The sequence below is a fragment of the Triticum urartu genome, chromosome 3A (genome assembly GCF_056163025.1).
Source record: "Triticum urartu cultivar PI428250 chromosome 3A, HENAU_Tu73, whole genome shotgun sequence".
Classification (NCBI taxonomy): domain Eukaryota; kingdom Viridiplantae; phylum Streptophyta; class Magnoliopsida; order Poales; family Poaceae; genus Triticum; species Triticum urartu.
Genome location: NC_141875.1, coordinates 47,652,372 through 47,669,381, shown reverse-complemented (window position 1 = coordinate 47,669,381; position 17,010 = coordinate 47,652,372). Strand labels below are relative to the sequence as shown.

At 50.9% G+C, this 17,010-nt stretch overlaps 2 protein-coding genes across 2 annotated transcripts in view; both read left to right on the top strand.

Moving 5' to 3' along the window:
- The first annotated feature begins 3,366 nt into the window (after positions 1 to 3,366).
- LOC147978400 (uncharacterized) lies at positions 3,367 to 3,819 on the top strand. The gene has a single exon (XM_087514738.1). It carries the CDS (start codon positions 3,367 to 3,369, stop codon positions 3,817 to 3,819), a length of 453 nt encoding a protein of 150 aa, XP_087370864.1.
- A 6,840-nt stretch (positions 3,820 to 10,659) lies between these two features.
- LOC147978399 (uncharacterized) overlaps positions 10,660 to 17,010 on the top strand; it is a 46,757-nt gene continuing 40,406 nt past the window's right edge. The window contains exon 1 of the mRNA XM_087514737.1: positions 10,660 to 10,998. Coding sequence (XP_087370863.1) covers positions 10,660 to 10,998 — 339 coding nt within the window. The remainder of the gene's footprint in view (positions 10,999 to 17,010) is intronic.

The window sequence follows — 17,010 nt, the reverse complement described above, 5'->3', positions numbered from 1 at the left end:
AGTTTCTGGAGTACAGCGGAGGAGATCAGGTTCAAGCCGGCCCCGCCGTCAACTAGCATCTTAGTGACCTTGAGGTTGCGGATAGTTAGTGAAACCAACATCGGCAAGCACCCAACCGCACTTGTGCGATCAGGGTGGTCCTCAATATCAAAGATGATAGGCGTGCTGGACCATTTCAGAAGCTTGCGTGACTCGACAGGTGGTTCCGCCGCATTGACTTCCCGCACCCACTGCTTGAGTTGGCGGTGCGAAATATGTAGAGAAGCACCGCCGTCAACGCACAAGACCTCTGGAACTCCTGCTCACTGGTCTCGACACCATCCATGTGTTCGTCGTCATCGTCATTTTAATCCTTGTCGCGGCCGCGGGGAGGTCTGTCTCCTTGCCGCTGCTTGGCCTTGCCGCGGCGTCCTCCCCGGTCGGCGTGCTTCTTCCCGGATTCTCCAGCGCCTCCTTGGGCCCTCTCCTTGTCGCGTTGCTCGTATTCAGCTTTTTGCTGCTGGACAAGCTGCTCGACCTTCTTGCAGCTCTGGAGGTCATGGCCCTTGGTGCGGTGGATCTTGCAGTACTGCTTGTCGGTGCCGTCCCGCTTGTCGGCGACCGCCACAGTCTGGCAGTTGGTGCACGCGGCAATCTCCTTGCCGGAGCTACCAGCTTTGGCTTTCTTGGCGCCACCTTCGTTGCCGGACTGCTCAATGACTAGCACATCTTTGCCTTTCTTCTTCCTATTGTTCCGCCGCCGATTTTTCTTTGCCGGGGCAGCATCCTCGCTGTCAGATCCTCCTGCTCCTGTATTCTCTCCGGGGAGTTTCCTCCCTTCCTCAGCACGTGCACACTTCTCGGCCAGGGCATACAGCTCACTGACGTCTCTGATCTTGCACATCGCCATCTCCTCCCGCATCCTGCGGTTATGCACGTTCTGATGGAACGCGGCAGGGTGGACATCTGGGATGTTGTGCTGTACACGGCTGAATCTCTGAATGTACTTGCGAAGGGGCTCTCCTTCCTTCTGGGCGAGCAAATGAAGGTCACTCTCTTGGCCATGAGGTTTGTGGCCGCCTGTAAAGGCGCCGACAAACTGATGGCATAGGTCTGGCAAGTGCGTGAGCCACGACCTGATGTTGGGCTTGAGCACCAGCGGGAAGTAGTTGGCAAGGATCTTGTCGTCCCACCCCTCGGCAGCCTGCACCGCGATGGTGTAGATGCTGAGGAACTCCGACGGATGCGACTTGCCGTCGTACTTCTCTGGTACGTCTGGCTTGAAATTCTTCGTGCTGGGCCATTGGACTTGTCGCAGCTCACGAGTAAACGCAGGGCAATCTACCGCGTACGGCAAGTCGCCTGGTTCCCCTGGCGCATGCATGTCGACAGAGGGCCCAGCGCGCTGGTCCGATTGACGTCACGCTTCTCTTCGGCGCTCGATGCGAGTACGAGCGTCTTCTTGCTGTCGTTCGTGAAGAACTTGGCGCTGATCGCGATGAGCTCGTGGATCTGATGACGCAGTGGAGTCGCTGTCGAGGTGGATCCGGCGATCTTGGCCTTCGGGGCGGAGAGTGCACAGTGGTTGCACCCCCACCGGTCTTGTCGCCACCGGCTCGTGCCTGGCTGACTTGCCGCGGCTGCGACATGCTTGGCTGCCGTTGAGTGTCGCCGTTGGCGAAGCCGATGAGACTCTAAATGGTGGCCCTCCAGTCGTCGATCTTGTCTGCCGTTGGAGGGTAGTCTAGGAGCAGTTGAGCTCGCGCCAAAGCTTCTGCTGTAGTGGCGGGTGGCGGTGGCGAACGGTGTGAGGAGCGGGATATACTCGGACTTCTAACTATGTTAGAAGGAGCGGTATCCCGTCCAGGCGACCGTGCCTCGCTCGTGCCAGCATGTTGGCGTGCATGCTGGTCTTGAGCACTCCGAGATCCACCAGCTCGATCTTGGTCCAGCAAACGCATGGTACCGTGAGTACCATGACGCTGCCGGTCCCGCGCCTCCTGAGATGGGCGCGGTGCATGTACGGATGCCGAGATCTTGGAGTGCGCCCGGTCGTTGTGGGAGTCGGCTACGCCGCCGATGGGCAGCGCAGCCTTGTCCTTGGACCTGGCAGCACCGTGAGCTCCCTCGTCGACGCCTGTTCTTCCACCGGCGTCTGCCCCATCAGCCGTTAGCTCCGGCGGTGGTGGGTTCGGCGCGGACGGAGCAGCCGCCTCCGAAGCCTTCTTCTTTGGCGGCATGTCGATGAAGATGATGAAGATCTAGCTCGTGTGAACGCCGGATTTGGTTCACACAACCTCGACACCCCCTACATGGCGCGCCAAGGATGTCGGGGGACTAATCCACGAGCATCTATGGGACCGGCGGACCGAGTCCCTTTCGGTTCGGCGGGGGCGAGGGTCGCATGAAGAGCAGATCAAGGCGAAGCACACGAGCAGTTTACCCAGGTTCGAGCCGCACGGATGCGTAAAACCCTACTCCTGCTTTGTGGTTTGTATTGAGTTCTTGTTCGGGAGCGCGGAGTGCTACAGTACACCCCAGCAGCTAACGAGACCGAGCGTGAGTGTTCTCTTCCTCTCCCCCTCTACGTTGTGCATGGGCCTCCTTTTATATGCTCAAGGGGTCACCGACAGGTGGCAACGTAGACAAGGGTAAAAATGGAAAGGTGTTGCGGTTGGTACAGCTACCTACTACAGTGTATCATACCTAACCCTGACGGCAGGGGACCAGGGCATTAAATGCCCGTCTGCGTCACCTAAATAGTGCAAAAGGGACCGTCAATGACGCCACCGCTCGCCACGATGGCAATCTTGTCAGCGCCGCTTGCCACCGCGCACCGCTGGCTGCACAGCCTCCCACCACGTACGCCTGGAAGGGTACCAGAGCGACACGTTGGTGGATGTGCTGGAGCGCGGACACAGAGTGGTGGCTTGCCGCGGCAAGCGCCTTGCCGCGGTCGTTGTCTTGTCGCGTCCGGGAGCTTGTTGCTCACCGGGCCTTGCCGGGACGCGTGGTGCGTCGCGGCAAGTTCCTTGAGATGCCTTGGCTGGCCTTCCTGGCAAGCTCCTCTTGCCGGGGTCTTGTCTCCTTGGCTTGGATACTTTGTCCTTGAATGGCTCCAAAGGAACCACGGAGGACCTTGGCGGTCACCCGGCAAGCCTTGCCGTGGGATGCTGCGACTGCCCGTGCACAAGTTCGGGATACTAGGGTACCCCTACTCTAGTACACCGACACACCTCTCCATCGAAAGGCGATGGGAACAAGAGCGGGAGCGGTGGAAAGTACACACCGCCAGCGGCCAGGAAGGCCGGCGCGAGCGACGCGGACGGCGGCGCTGTGGTGCTCGCTACCCCGTCGAGAGCCACGAATGTGTCCATTCAGTATCCAATGCTGACGGACACGAACTACTCCTTGTGGGCTGTGAAGATGAAGGGGTTGATGAAGGCGCTGCGCGTCTGGTCGGCAAACGAGGGCTCCGGCGAGTTTGATCAGGCCACCAACAAGGGGGCGTTCGCTGCTCTGTCTCAATCAATTCCAGATCATGTTATGATGCAGGTTGCTGACTGCGACACCGCACAGGAGGCGTGGGAGCTGATTCGGTGCGCGCGCGTGGGCGAGGACCGCGTGAAGAAGGCACGTGCGCGCCAGCTCAAGAGGCAATTTGATCGCCTCGACATGGGCGATGGGGAGACGATCCCGGAGTTTGCCAGGAAGCTCACCACGTTGGTGAGCGAAATCCGCTCCCTCGGTGTCACCCTCGGCGAGGAAGCCGTGGTGGAGAGGTTGTTCAGCGCCGTCCCAGATAGGTTTGCCGACATTGTCAACACCATCGAGCAGTAGGGCGACCTCACGACCATGACGGTGCAGGAGGCCGTCGGGCGGCTCACGGCATTTGAGGAGAACCAACATGGGCGGCGGCAGAGCCGTGACGGCAAGGACGAGCAGCTGATGCTCGTGACACGTGCGCTGGAGACACTGATGAAAGGCATGGAGATGATCGACAGTGGTGGCGGGTCTAGCTCAAGCGGCAAAAAGGGTGCTGGGCATGAAAAGGCGCGCGGTGAGCATGTTCAGTCCAGCGGCAAAGGAAAAGACAAAGAAAAGGTCAAGAAGCACCGAAAGTTTGACATAAGCAAAGTAAGGTGCTTCGACTGTAATGATATGGGACACTTCCAGTAAGATTGCCCTGAGCCCAAGAAGGAAAAGGCAAATCTTGCTGAAAAAGAAGGTGATGATGAACCGGGTCTTCTATTGTCTGTTGCGTGTGAGCTCACTGAATCTGAATCTGTGCAGACCCCGGCTGAGTACGTCATGCTACATGAGGATAGGATTGTGCCGAAGTTGACAGGCACACAGAACATGTCATGGTACCTCGACACTGGTGCTAGTAACCACATGACAGGCGATGTGGGGAGATTTACTGAGCTTGACAGTGCCGTGAAGGGAACAGTAAAATTTGGTGATGGGTCAACTGTGGACATCTGCGGCCGTGGGTCAGTCCTATTTCATGGTCAGACTAGAGAGCACAAGCTGTTGACAGAGGTATACTTCATTCCAAGGCTAAAGAGCAATATAATCAGTGTAGGGCAGCTAGATGAGATTGGTTGCAAGACTGAAATTGAGTTTGGAGTGATGACAGTACTTGATAGACAGCGTAAGCTACTGGCCAGAGTGAAGAGGTCGCACAATCGACTGTATATTCTAAATATCAATCTTGCACATCCTGAATGCCTCTTGACAAAAACCAAGGATGAGTCCTGGTTATGGCATGCCCGCTACGGCCATATTAATTTCCATGCATTGAGGTCCCTCTCGTTGAAAGGAATGGTGCAAGGAATGCCTTATGTGGATCAGGTTGACAGAGTTTGTGACGGTTGCATGCTAGGAAAGCAACGGCGTGCACCCTTCCCTGCTGCAGCTAGCTACCGAGCAGAGCAGCCGTTAGAGCTGATGCATGGTGATCTCTGTGGTCCAGTCTCGAAACCAACATTTACAGGAAAACAATACTTTCTCTTGTTGGTCGACGACAACTCACGTTTTATGTGGGTGGAGCTGATCCGAAGCAAAGATGAGGCATTTGCTGCTCTGAAGAAAGTAAAGGCTGCAGTAGAGCTCAAGAAAGATGTGAAGCTCAGAGCATTCAGAACAGATAGAGGTGGTGAGTTTACTTCGAAAGAATTTGAGGTTTACTGTGAAGAGCTTGGCATCACTCACTACCTCACCGCGCCGTATTCGCCACAACAAAATGGCGTGGTCGAGCGCAGGAACCAGATAGTGATCAACATGGCGAGAAGCATGATGAAAAGTAAGGGGTTGCCTGGAGCATTTTGGGGAGAAGCAGTAGTGGCTGCTATTTACCTTTTGAATCGAGCGCCGACCAAAAGTCTAATTGGGATGACTCCGTACGAAGCAATGTATGGGAAGAAACCAAGTGTTGAACACCTAAGAACCTTTGGGTGTGTCGGTTATGTGAAAAAGGTGGCTGGTCACCTCCCCAAGCTGGCTGATCGGAGCTCTGCCATGGTTTTCATAGGATATGAACCAAAGTCCAAGGCCTACCGGATGTATGATCCGGAGAAGAAGAAGTTGTGTGTATCTCGAGATGTTGTATTTGCAGAAGATGAGCAGTGGAAGTGGGATTCAGAAACCATGGAAAATTTAACATCTATGTGCACATTTTCAGTACAATACACTGTCCCTGTTTCTGAACCTGAAGCAATTAGGACACCAGGAACAGGAGGTGCGAAGCCTGAATCCACCATTGGCACACCTGCTACTTCGGGCACATCAACATCAAGTGAGAGCACCGACTCCACCATTGGCACACCTGCTACTCCGGGCACACCAACATCAAGTGAGAGCACTCGTTCACCTTGGTCACCCAACTTTGTGTCGCCACCGACTGATGCATCGCTTTCGACTCCAACTGAGGGGCAGAGAAGATATAGGCTGCTTGATGATCTGTTCGAGGAAACAATAGAAGTAGAGGCAAGTTCAGAACTTTGTCTCATGGGGTCAGAGGAACCTTCTGATCATAGACAGGCCAGCAAACAGCACAAGTGGTGGTGTGCTATGGAAGAGGAGCTTGAGTCGATCAGGAGTAACAAGACTTGGCAGCTCACCACACTTCCACCTGGACAAAAACCTATAGGCCTCAAGTGGGTTTATAAACTGAAGAAGGATTCAGCTGGAAGGGTTGTCAAGTACAAAGCACGCCTAGTAGCGAAGGGATATGTGCAACGTCCAGGGATTGATTTTGAAGAAGTTTTTGCACCAGTTGCAAGACTCGAGACAGTGCGTTTGCTGATAGCACTAGGAGCGCAAGAGAAGTGGGAGCTTCACCACATGGATGTCAAGTCTGCATTTTTAAACGGTGATCTGTCCGAGGACGTGTATGTCACCCAGCCACCTGGGTATGGGAAGAAAGGTGATGAGGATAAGGTGCTAAAGTTGAGCAAGGCTCTCTATGGGCTGCGACTAGCACCGCGTGCTTGGAACTCAAAACTTGATCAGACACTAGTCTCAATGGGGTTTGAAAAATGCCCATTAGAACATGTTGTCTATAAGAAATTCAGTGGGAACTCAACTCTGCTGGTTGGGGTGTATGTTGATGACCTCATAATTACAGGAGGCAGCAGCAAGGAGATTGCTGAGATCAAAGAGCAGATGAAAAGGAAATTCTGCATGAGTGATTTGGGCCTGCTAAGCTATTATCTTGGGATTGAGGTAAAACAAACTCAATCTGCTATCACCATTAGCCAGTCCTCTTATGCAGCTCAGATTCTGGAGAAGTGTGGTATGGCAGATTGTTATTCAACCAAAGTTCCCATGGAGCCAAGGCAGAAATTGAGCAAGCATAGTAAGAATCCTCCTGTTGATGCGAGGATGTATCGTAGCATTGTTGGTAGCTTGCGCTACCTAGTCCACTCTCGCCCTGACATAGCTTACGCAGTTGGCATTGTGAGTCGATTGATGGAGTCACCCACAACAGAGCATATGGCTGCTGTCAAACAGATCTTGAGGTATGTTAAAGGTACTCTGGATTATGGAGTTGTTTATAAGTTCAGTGAAATGGGACTGCAGCTGCGTGGCTACTCTAACAGTGACCATGCTGGGGATGTGGATGATAGAAAAAGCACCACTAGAGCTGTGTTCTATCTGGGTTCAAACTTGATTACTTGGTTGTCTCAGAAGCAGAAGGTTGTGGCTATTTCCTCATGCGAGGCAGAGTATATTGCTGGTGCAACGGCCGCATGTCAGGGAGTGTGGCTGGGGAGATTACTTGCTGATTTGATGAAGAAGGAGGTGGAACCAGTATCACTAAAAATTGACAATCAGTCAGCAGTACAGTTGTGCAAAAACCCAGTTCACCATGAGAGGAGTAAACACATAGATGTGCGTTTTCATTTCATCCGTGACTGTGTGGAAAAAGGGCTTGTTTCAGTTGAGCTTGTGAGGACAAACAACCAGCTCGCAGACATTCTTACAAAGCCTCTCGCCAAACAGAAATTTGTGGAGATGCGCGAGCGAGTTGGGGTGCAATTGTGCTAGTGATAAAGCAGCAACAAGACTTGAGGAGGTGAATGTTGAAGTCAAGTCCCGTTCTGCAAGTATTTTTCAGTTTCCGTCAGTGAGCTAGCTCTGAATAATAAAATTGTACACTTGGTTCAGAAAGTAGTAGTTTCAGGCCAAGTCGTTTTTTCTCTTGTAGTGCCAGAAACGTACTGTGTTTACGTTGCGGAAAGATTAGCGGATCAGTGAGTTTAGTGGTTGGCCACGATCTGATTGCGTGGGATGGCGCGTGATAGAAGGATCGTGGGCGATCTTATCGGGTTGTCTGTTGGGGATAGCTCTGTCTTCTGAATAAAGGAAAGAAGTCCAGAAAAGACGCTGTTAAGGCGTCGCAAAATCTCTCGCGTTCGTCTCTGTGTGTTCATCTCCTCCACCGTGGCCTAGTTGAGTGATTAGTCCAGCTATTGTGTGTATGATTCTGGTCTAAAAATCTAACAACGCAGAGATCAGCCCGGTGACGCGTAGCATCGGCCATTGTATTTGCTCTGTTTCAGTTTCATTGCATATTTTCTCTGACTTTACTGCTTAATGTGTCTGCCCGCGGATAGATTAGTATGATTCTGCACCAAGTCGATCTTGTTGGCACCCTCCTGTAATGGAGAAGCTTAAGATTTCTAACACCATTGCCCTATGTTCTCTGGAGGTGTTGGCAATGTTAATTCATCCGCACGCAAGAGACACAAGTCGTTATATTACACGTGAACGGTAAGAAGCTACACTCTTTCTAAATGGCAAATTTTCATGTTTATACTTACTTCAATAAATTCGCACATGCCCAATCTGTATTTACAACTCTAGCTGGTCCAAATGTTAACAAAAAAAACTAGCTGGTCCAAATCAACTCGGTATATTAGAGCATCTCCAGCCGTTGGCCCATCTAGGAGGCTTAAAAATCGCCGCTTGGGGCCGAGCCGGTGCTAAAATCGGCGCTGGGGGCGATTAGGTTTCCAGCTGTCGCTCCCAGGTCACCCCCGGCACCGATATCCGCCCATTTTTGACGCAAATGTGCCCGCTTTTGGAACCACTTTCGGCGAAAAATAGGCCCAATATCGATGCAAATCGGCCCATATTTGCCCTGGTTCAGCGCAAATTCAACAAAAGAATTTTTTTATCACACAGTTTATCACAGAAAATCAATAGAAATCAAATAGTTCAATACAAAGTATCTAGTTCAACAAATAGAAACTCATATTTCATCACATGTCGAGCTAGGTGTTGCCCTTGAGCCTCCATAGGTACTCCACCCACTACTAGGAAAAGGGCTATAGATGGAATTGACACTAATGGCGCACCAGACATGTGGTGCGCCATTACTATATACTAATGGCGCACCATGTCACTGGTAGAAAAAGGGCCTATAGTCCCGGTTCGTAAGGGCCTTTAGTCCCGCTTCCGGAACCGGGACTAAAGTGTCGGTACTAATACCTCCCCCCTTTTGTCCCGGTTCAATCCAGAACCGGGACTAAAGGCCCTCCACGTGGGCAGTGCGCAGAGCCCAGTCAGGAGACCCTTTGGTCCCGGTTGGTGGCACCAACTGGGACCAATAGGCATCCACGCGTCAGCACTTCTCTGGCTGGGGTTTTTGTTTTTTTTGAAACGGGGGGGGGGGGGGGGGTTGGGGGTTTTGGGGGGTTAATTTAGGTGTTTCATATATTGTGTTAGCTAGTTATAATTAATAGAGAGAAGTGTCCTCTGTTATGTCCGTGCTTGGTCGACGCTACGTACTATACATATGTATATAGAGAGGACTAGACACGCTAGCTAGCTAGTAAGCAAACGAAGGAAATAGAGAGAAGTGATATCGACCACCTCTCCTTCTCCGAGAGAGATTGGTCGAACAACAAGTTCTCGTATATCTATCTGACACTACCGGCTACATATATACAATAATTATCTCTTACAAATATAATCATACGGACTCAGGGTCCACATAGAATTCTCCGTCTTCAGGGATCACGTGGTCAAGAAAGAATGCCGCCAATTCCTCTTGAATTGCTCGCATGCGAGCTGGTGCTAGGAATTCATCCCGCTTCCGAAACATCTAATTTGAAGAAGGAGGTCAATACATATATATATAAATGAATGAAACTCAACACAAATGATGGTAATAAAATAAAATTGTGAATGTTGTTATTTACGTACTTCATATTGTTCGTTAGAGTACCCGCCCCGCTCACAGGTCGTGTGGCGGATGGACTCGCAGATGTAGTATCCACAGAAATCATTCCCTTGTTCCTGCCACAACCACTTTACAAGAAATACAGGTCAATCAAACTGATAAGCAAGAATGTTAACTGGTATTGATGAAACTAGCGCTTGAATCACTAGGAGATGCGCGGAACATGCTACTATAGTACTTACTTTCGGGTGTCTAAATTCCAGCTCCTTCGGCAGTCCCGGAACTGTTTTGGTGAATTTTCTCCAAACCCTGCCGGACAAAGAAAACAATTACTTGATATCAGGAAATGAACAAAGTTGCTGATATGGTGGATAATGATCGATTTAACTTACTTCTTGAGGATTTCAGTCATGTCCGCATACTCCTTGGGATCTTTTCATTTAGAGTCCAAGACGGTTACTACTCCCTGCTCAAGCTTAATCTCTAGGAGAATATAGTGAAAACTGCACACACATGCATAACTCATGAATTACATTACTATAACCTTGACTAATATATAAGGGAAACCAGATACGCACAAGACAGTAACACTCACCTGAAGTTGTAAGTAAAGAGTATTATATCTTTGTTTTGATTTATTACGAACGATCGTAGCAAGTTGGCCACGGTAGCTGCGGCATGAAGTTTAACCTGAGTTGCATCTACACTACTGGAATCAGCTACTTTGCCATCTGCCAATTCTTTGCCGTCCGCTAGCGGACGGCAAAGAAGCTCTTTGCCATCAGCTTCCAAAAAGCAGACGGCAAAGAACTGGCTGATGGCAAAGACCAAGTTTGCCATCAGCCAGTTCTTTGCCGTCGGCTAGCAGACGGCAAAGAGGGAGGTGGCCCCCACCGCCAGCCCATTTAGAAAAAACATAACGCCCCACCTCTTTGCCGTCTGCTAGCAGACGGCAAAGAGGGATAAATGCGGACGGCAAAGAGCCGCGGATGGCAAAGGGCAGCGTAACTAACGGCCCCCCGCCCCCCGCCCGTTACTCTCTCTACTCTCCCTCTTCCCTCCCCGACGCCCACCAGATCCCCACCCACCGCCGCCCCCACCGCCCGGCACCGCCCCCGCCGCCACCCCTGCCCCGCCGCCCGGCGCCGCCCCCGCACCCGCCCCGCCCCCGACCCCCCCGACCGGCGCCGCCCCGTCGCCCGCACCACCCTGCTCCCCCTCCGCCCACCGCCTGCACCGCCGCCGCCGAGCCTCGCCGCCGTCGAGCACCGCCCCACCCCGCCGCCCCACCCTGCCACCGCACCTCGCTGCACCTCCCTGTCCCGAAGGTGAGAGCCCCTCTTCTCCTTTTTTGTTTTTTCTATTTTTTTAGTTTAGATTACTTTTAGTTTTGCTTTAGATTTAGTTTAGTTTTATATTTAGTTTAGTTTAGATTACTTTTAGTTTTAGGTTTAGTTTAGTTTTAGGTTTACGTTTAGTCATGAAAAAAGAAGAAGAAGAAGAAGAAGAAGAAGAAGAAGAAGAAGAAGAAGAAGAAGAAGAAGAAGAAGAGGAAGAAGAAGAGGAGGAGGAGGAGGAAGAAGAAGAAGAAGAAGAAGAAGAAGAAGAAGAAGAAGAAGAAGGAAAAAAGGAAGAAAAGGAAAAAGAGGAAGAAGAAGAAAAGGAAAAAAAAACCCGACCCGACACGGTACCCTGACCCCGACCCGGCACCCCAACACGACACCCCGACCCCGAGACCCCGACCCCGACCCCGGGACCCCGACCCCGACACCCCGACTTCGACCCCGACCCCGACACCGACCCCGACACCCCGACCCCGACACCCCGACCCCCCAAGCCTGACACGACACCCCGACCCTGACCCCGACACCCCGACCCCGACCCGACACGGTACCCAGACCCCGACCCGGCACCCCGACACGACACCTCGACCCCGAGACCCCGACCCCGACCCCGACACCCCGACCCCGACACCCCGACCCCGACCCCGACCCCGACACCCCGACCCCGACCCCGACACCCAGACCCCCCAAGCCTGACCCGACACCCCGACCCCGACCCCGACACCCCGACCCCCCGAGCCTGACCCGACACCCCGACCCCGAGCCTGACCAGACACCCTGACCCCGACACCACACCCCGACCCCGAAACAACACCCCGACACCGACACGGCACTACCCCGACATCGACACGACACCCCGACCCCCCGACCCCGAAACAGCACCCCGACCCCGACACGACACCCCGACACCGACAGGACACCCCGACCACCGACACCTCCCGAAAAGGTGTTCTTTGGCCTTCCAGAGGCCGACGGGGTCATATATTTGTGAATTATTAGTTAGGTCATATATTTTTCGATTTTGTTATGAAAAACATCATATATAATTGTGTTGATCGTGTAGTTTTAAATGTGCAGTTGTTTCATCGCTGCGAGGTTTGGTGTTCGACGACCTCGCCGTGCGTTTGACGAGCTCTGCCCCTTCTTTCGTGGGTGAGCACAAATGACAAGTCCTCCTCCCCCATTAATTATTTGATCTATTCCGATGAAACTTGATAGCTAGCTATGTATGTGTCTTGAATCATCAGTATGCGTAACCAATATGTGTCTCCCATTCGAAAGCGTCATAGTTATAAATATGCATGCATTTGCATATTTATAACCTTGATTCTTTCGAATTGTCCAACGCTATCCATGGACAGCCCGAGTATGTGTAGATTGGGTTTGTTTTCCCATATGCTTTGCTCCGGATCCGACGCATATATTTCGTCAGTGCCTCCCCTGTTGTTCTCCGGGTACACATCCTCTCTGTTTATTGCAGAGACGTGTATTAGGAGAACAGCGGGGAGGTGCTGCCGAAATTTTGCGTTGGATCCGGAGCATAGCATGGGAAAATAAACCCAATCTACACATACACGGGTGGTATTAGGACCTATCATTACCTATTAGAGTGTAGGTTGCATGGACGTAATAAAATTGACAAAGTAGATCAACTGATGAATATATACATGGTGAATTACATATATAATTGTTGTGTGTCCAGTAGCTCTGAAAGTCAAGATGAGTGACCGTGCTTGGATGTATACCGGTCACACTGGTCAGAACAAATGGAGCGCTGAATGGTTCACAAAAACTAAGGGGTTTGTGCAAGCCGCATTTGCAAATGGCCAAAAGAAAACCTGGTGCCCCTGTTTCTGGTGCGGCAATTGGGAAAAGAAGACAGAGGCTGAAATGGGCAAACACCTGCAGAAGAGTGGTTTTACGCCCGATTATACGGTGTGGACATTTCATGGTGAGTCTGCCCAACGTGACCGAGCTGAGGTGGACCGTCGTCGCACCGACGAGCATGGTACCGGGATGGAAAACATGGTGCAAGGCTATGATGATGCTCGGGATTCGGACGAGGAGATGGAGGAATCTGCAAAGGCCTTCAATGAAATGTTGGAGTCTTCGAAACGTCCGCTCCACGAGCACACTAAGCTTTGTCAGTTGGATGCCATCTCACAAGTAATGGCTCTGAAGGCTCAGTTCAACTTGGGCAGAGAATGCTATGACGCAATTATGACAGTATTTGGACGCTTTCTACCCAAAGGCCATGTAATGCCTGCAAACCTGTACCAGTCGGACAAAATCCTCCGTGCACTGAAGATACCCTATGAGAAGATACATGCCTGTGAGAAAGGATGTGCCTTATTTAGGCTTGACTATGCGGACTTGAACTATTGTCCCATTTGCAAGTCTTCCAGGTATATTGTGGTAGACAACGGTATGGGTGAGAAGACACAGACCAAAATCCCCGTTAGTGTTCTTCGGTATATGGCAATCGTACCAAGACTTCAACGTCTTTTCATGGTCGAAGAGACGGCCAGACAGATGACATGGCACAAAACAGGCAAAAGAACCGAACTAGATGCAGATGGGAATCTGATGATGGTACACACATCGGATGGTGTTGCATGGAAAAAGTTTGATGAATTAAATGCTGACAAAGCGGCAGATCTGAGGCATCCTCGAGTCGGCATCAGCACGGATGGGTTCAGTGTGTTTGGTATGACGGCAGCCTAATACAGTTGTTGGCCCGTATTTGTCTTTCCACTCAATCTCCCCCCCCCCCCCGGACAGATTATGCAAAGAAAGAACATTTTCCTGACGTTGATAATTCCAGGACCCAACTATCCGGGCAAAAATATGAGTGTGTACATGCAGCCGCTTAAGGACGAATTGCAAGAAGCCTGGGATAATGGGTTCAAGGCATACAACGCCTTTAGCAAACGGAACTTCATAATGCGTGTCTGGTACATGTACTCGACACATGACTTGCCGGCGTATGCGCTATTCGTTGGCTGGTGTGTGCATGGAAGGTTCCCGTGCCCCACATGCAAGGGAGCTCTTGAGTTTCGTTGGCTTCAGGCCGGTCGCAAGTTTTCTTGCTTCGACATGCATAGACAGTTCCTGGATCCTCGCCATAAGTTCAGGAAAGACAAGAAGAACTTCATCAGGGGTAGAGTTGTCAAAAACTCTGCACCACCTGCATTGACAGGCCAACAGACCCTGGATCAGTTAAACGCTCTCGAGCCAGATCCACAACGTCCAGGGTACTTCAAGGGGTATCATACTAAGCACGCGTGGACTCACAAAACATGCTTATGGGATCTGCCTTACATCAAAGACCTCCTTTGCCCACACAACATCGACGTGATGCACACTGAGGAGAATATCGCCGAGGCACTTTTTGGTACATTGTTCGGCATAGATGGGAAGTCAAAGGATAATTCTAAGGCTAGAGTCGATTTGGAGGCGCTATGTGATAGGCCGTTACAAAACATGAAAGAACCGAAAGGAAAGGAGAACTGGACGAAGCCAAAGGCATGGTTCAATCTTGGAAGGCCAGCTATGAGGGAAATTCTCTTGTGGGTGCAACAGCAGTTGATGTTCCCCGATGGGTATGCAGCGAATCTAAAGAGGGGAGCGAATCTTGATAAACTGAAGATATTTGGTCTCAAGAGTCATGATTGGCACATATGGATTGAGCGGGTAATGCCGGTGATGTTGCGTGGCTTCATCCCTGAGGATGAATGGCTAGTACTGGCAGAACTCAGCTATTTCTTCCGTGTTCTTTGTGCGAAAGAACTATCGCCTGGTGTGCTAGAAGAAATGGAAGAGTTGGCGCCGGAGTTGATCTGCAAGTTAGAGAAGATCTTTCCACCGGGCTTCTTTAATCCAATGCAGCATTTGATTTTGCATCTCCCGACCGAGGCAAGATTGGGGGGGGGGCCCGTGCAAAATCGTTGGTGCTACCCAACTGAGAGGACGCAGAAGACGCTTCGAGAAAAATGTAAAAATAAACGTAGAATTGAAGCATCGATGGCTGAGGCATTCATCACAGAGGAGGTGGCAAACTTCGTAACAGCGCACTATGAAGCCAAAAATCATCATTTGCATAATCCGAAGCCTCGGTACAATGCTGATGAGCCTAAAAAGGGTGGATCCAACCTCAGCCTATTCAAAGGGAATCTCGCACTAGCTAGTGTTTCACATCCAGTATCTTTGGATAACGAAGAATGGCGGACCATTCCGTTGTATATCTTCAACAACCTGATAGAAGTGCGGCCGTACATCGAGTAAGTTCTCGGTACATTGTTTCGCAACTTCTATTTCCTTTGAACTACTCTTATTCCTGGATATGTCATACAGTCGATACGTCACCATATTCTTGTATGGAGTGGAGATCCAAAAGGATTCTGTCGAAGAGTATGAGCTTCTCGCAAAGCAAGGAGGTGGCTATCCCGGTTTCATCTCTTGGTTCAAACAAACGGTAATTTCTATTAGACAATTTCATTTCATTCGCTAATTTGTGCATAATGCAACAATCCTTTCATATTAAACTTGTAGGCTAATTCAGAGTCTATGGACGCCGAATTGAGACAAGTCGCTAATGGTTTTGACTATAAGGTCCGTTCATTTGACAAGTACGACATCAACGGGTATCGCTTTCGTACCTATGGCAAAGAGCTATCTATGGCCGACCGAAAGTCTACAAATTGTTGTGTATCTGCTATCGGCGAAGGAGGTACCGAGTATTATGGGAGAGTTGAAGCAATTTATGAACTTCTATTCTATGGTGAAAACCCACCGAATGTCGTAGTCTATAAATGTTATTGGTTTCAGCCGAAGGAGACTAGAAGGAGTCATGAACATATAGGGCTAGTTGAAATCAACCAAAGAACTCATATAGATGTTCCTGATGTCTATATTATGGCTCAACAGGCGACCCAAGTATTCTATCTACCGTGGGCCTGCCAAACTAATCGAAATCTGAAAGGTTGGGATGTCGTTTATGAAGTGCCGCCCCGTGCTAGACTTTCTCCCCCAAAGGAAGAGGATTATGAACCTCACATTAACCCAGACACATATGAAGGAGAATTCTTCCAAGAGACACGTCTTTCCAAAAAGCGTTTCAAGAACCGCTATACTTCACCCCAAAACATTGAAGTAGACAGCGACAATGAATCCGACATCACCCCAGAGGAGGAACAAGAAGAGCCGGAACAAGAAGAGGTTACTGCTGTGGATGACCTGTCAATGCTTGACCGATTACGTCAAGGTGGCCTTGCACATGTTGATTCCAATGAACCCTATGAGCCCGTCATTGATTATAGTGATGATGATGATTATGCATTTATTGATGATACTGATCGAGATTATTAGTAGTGTCAGGTATTACATTTTTTTTTATGTTGTACTTGATGATGATACACTTAAGTGATACACATATTATTATTCATGTTGGTCTTTTTTTATGTTGTACTAATTTCGTTTACTGTTTGTCATGGCAGGTGTTGAAAGATGGTGGGCGCTGGTCGGGAGCATGGTCTGAGGTCTTCCATTCCAGATGCACCTCTCTGTCGAGCGTTGCTGGACAGTATGGCCACACCGCCGGGCCCTTCTTCGTCGACCGTGGTGCCCAGCAGGGGACAAGCTCGAGGTAGGAAGAGAGGAGGTGGGGCACGTGGTCGTGGGAGAGGAGGTAAGGTGACTGCTACGGCGCCTTCCTCGCCGCCACCCCCGGCTGTTTCACCCGAGCACGTGACTGCTAGGGTGGACTCGTCCGAGGAGGAGGCTACACGGACTCCGGTCCACGGGTCTTGGGCCCACGAGCCTCGGGTCGACTGGCCTTCGGCCCACGAGAGTTCGGCCCACGTGACCCCGGAGGAGCACACGTCCGGATGGGGTACCTGGCCGGATCAGCCCGAGGAGCCGAGTGGCCATGCTGATGATGGTGGGGAGCCGACTGATCTTGAGGAGGAGGGGGGCACCGTCTACCAGCGTGGTGCTACA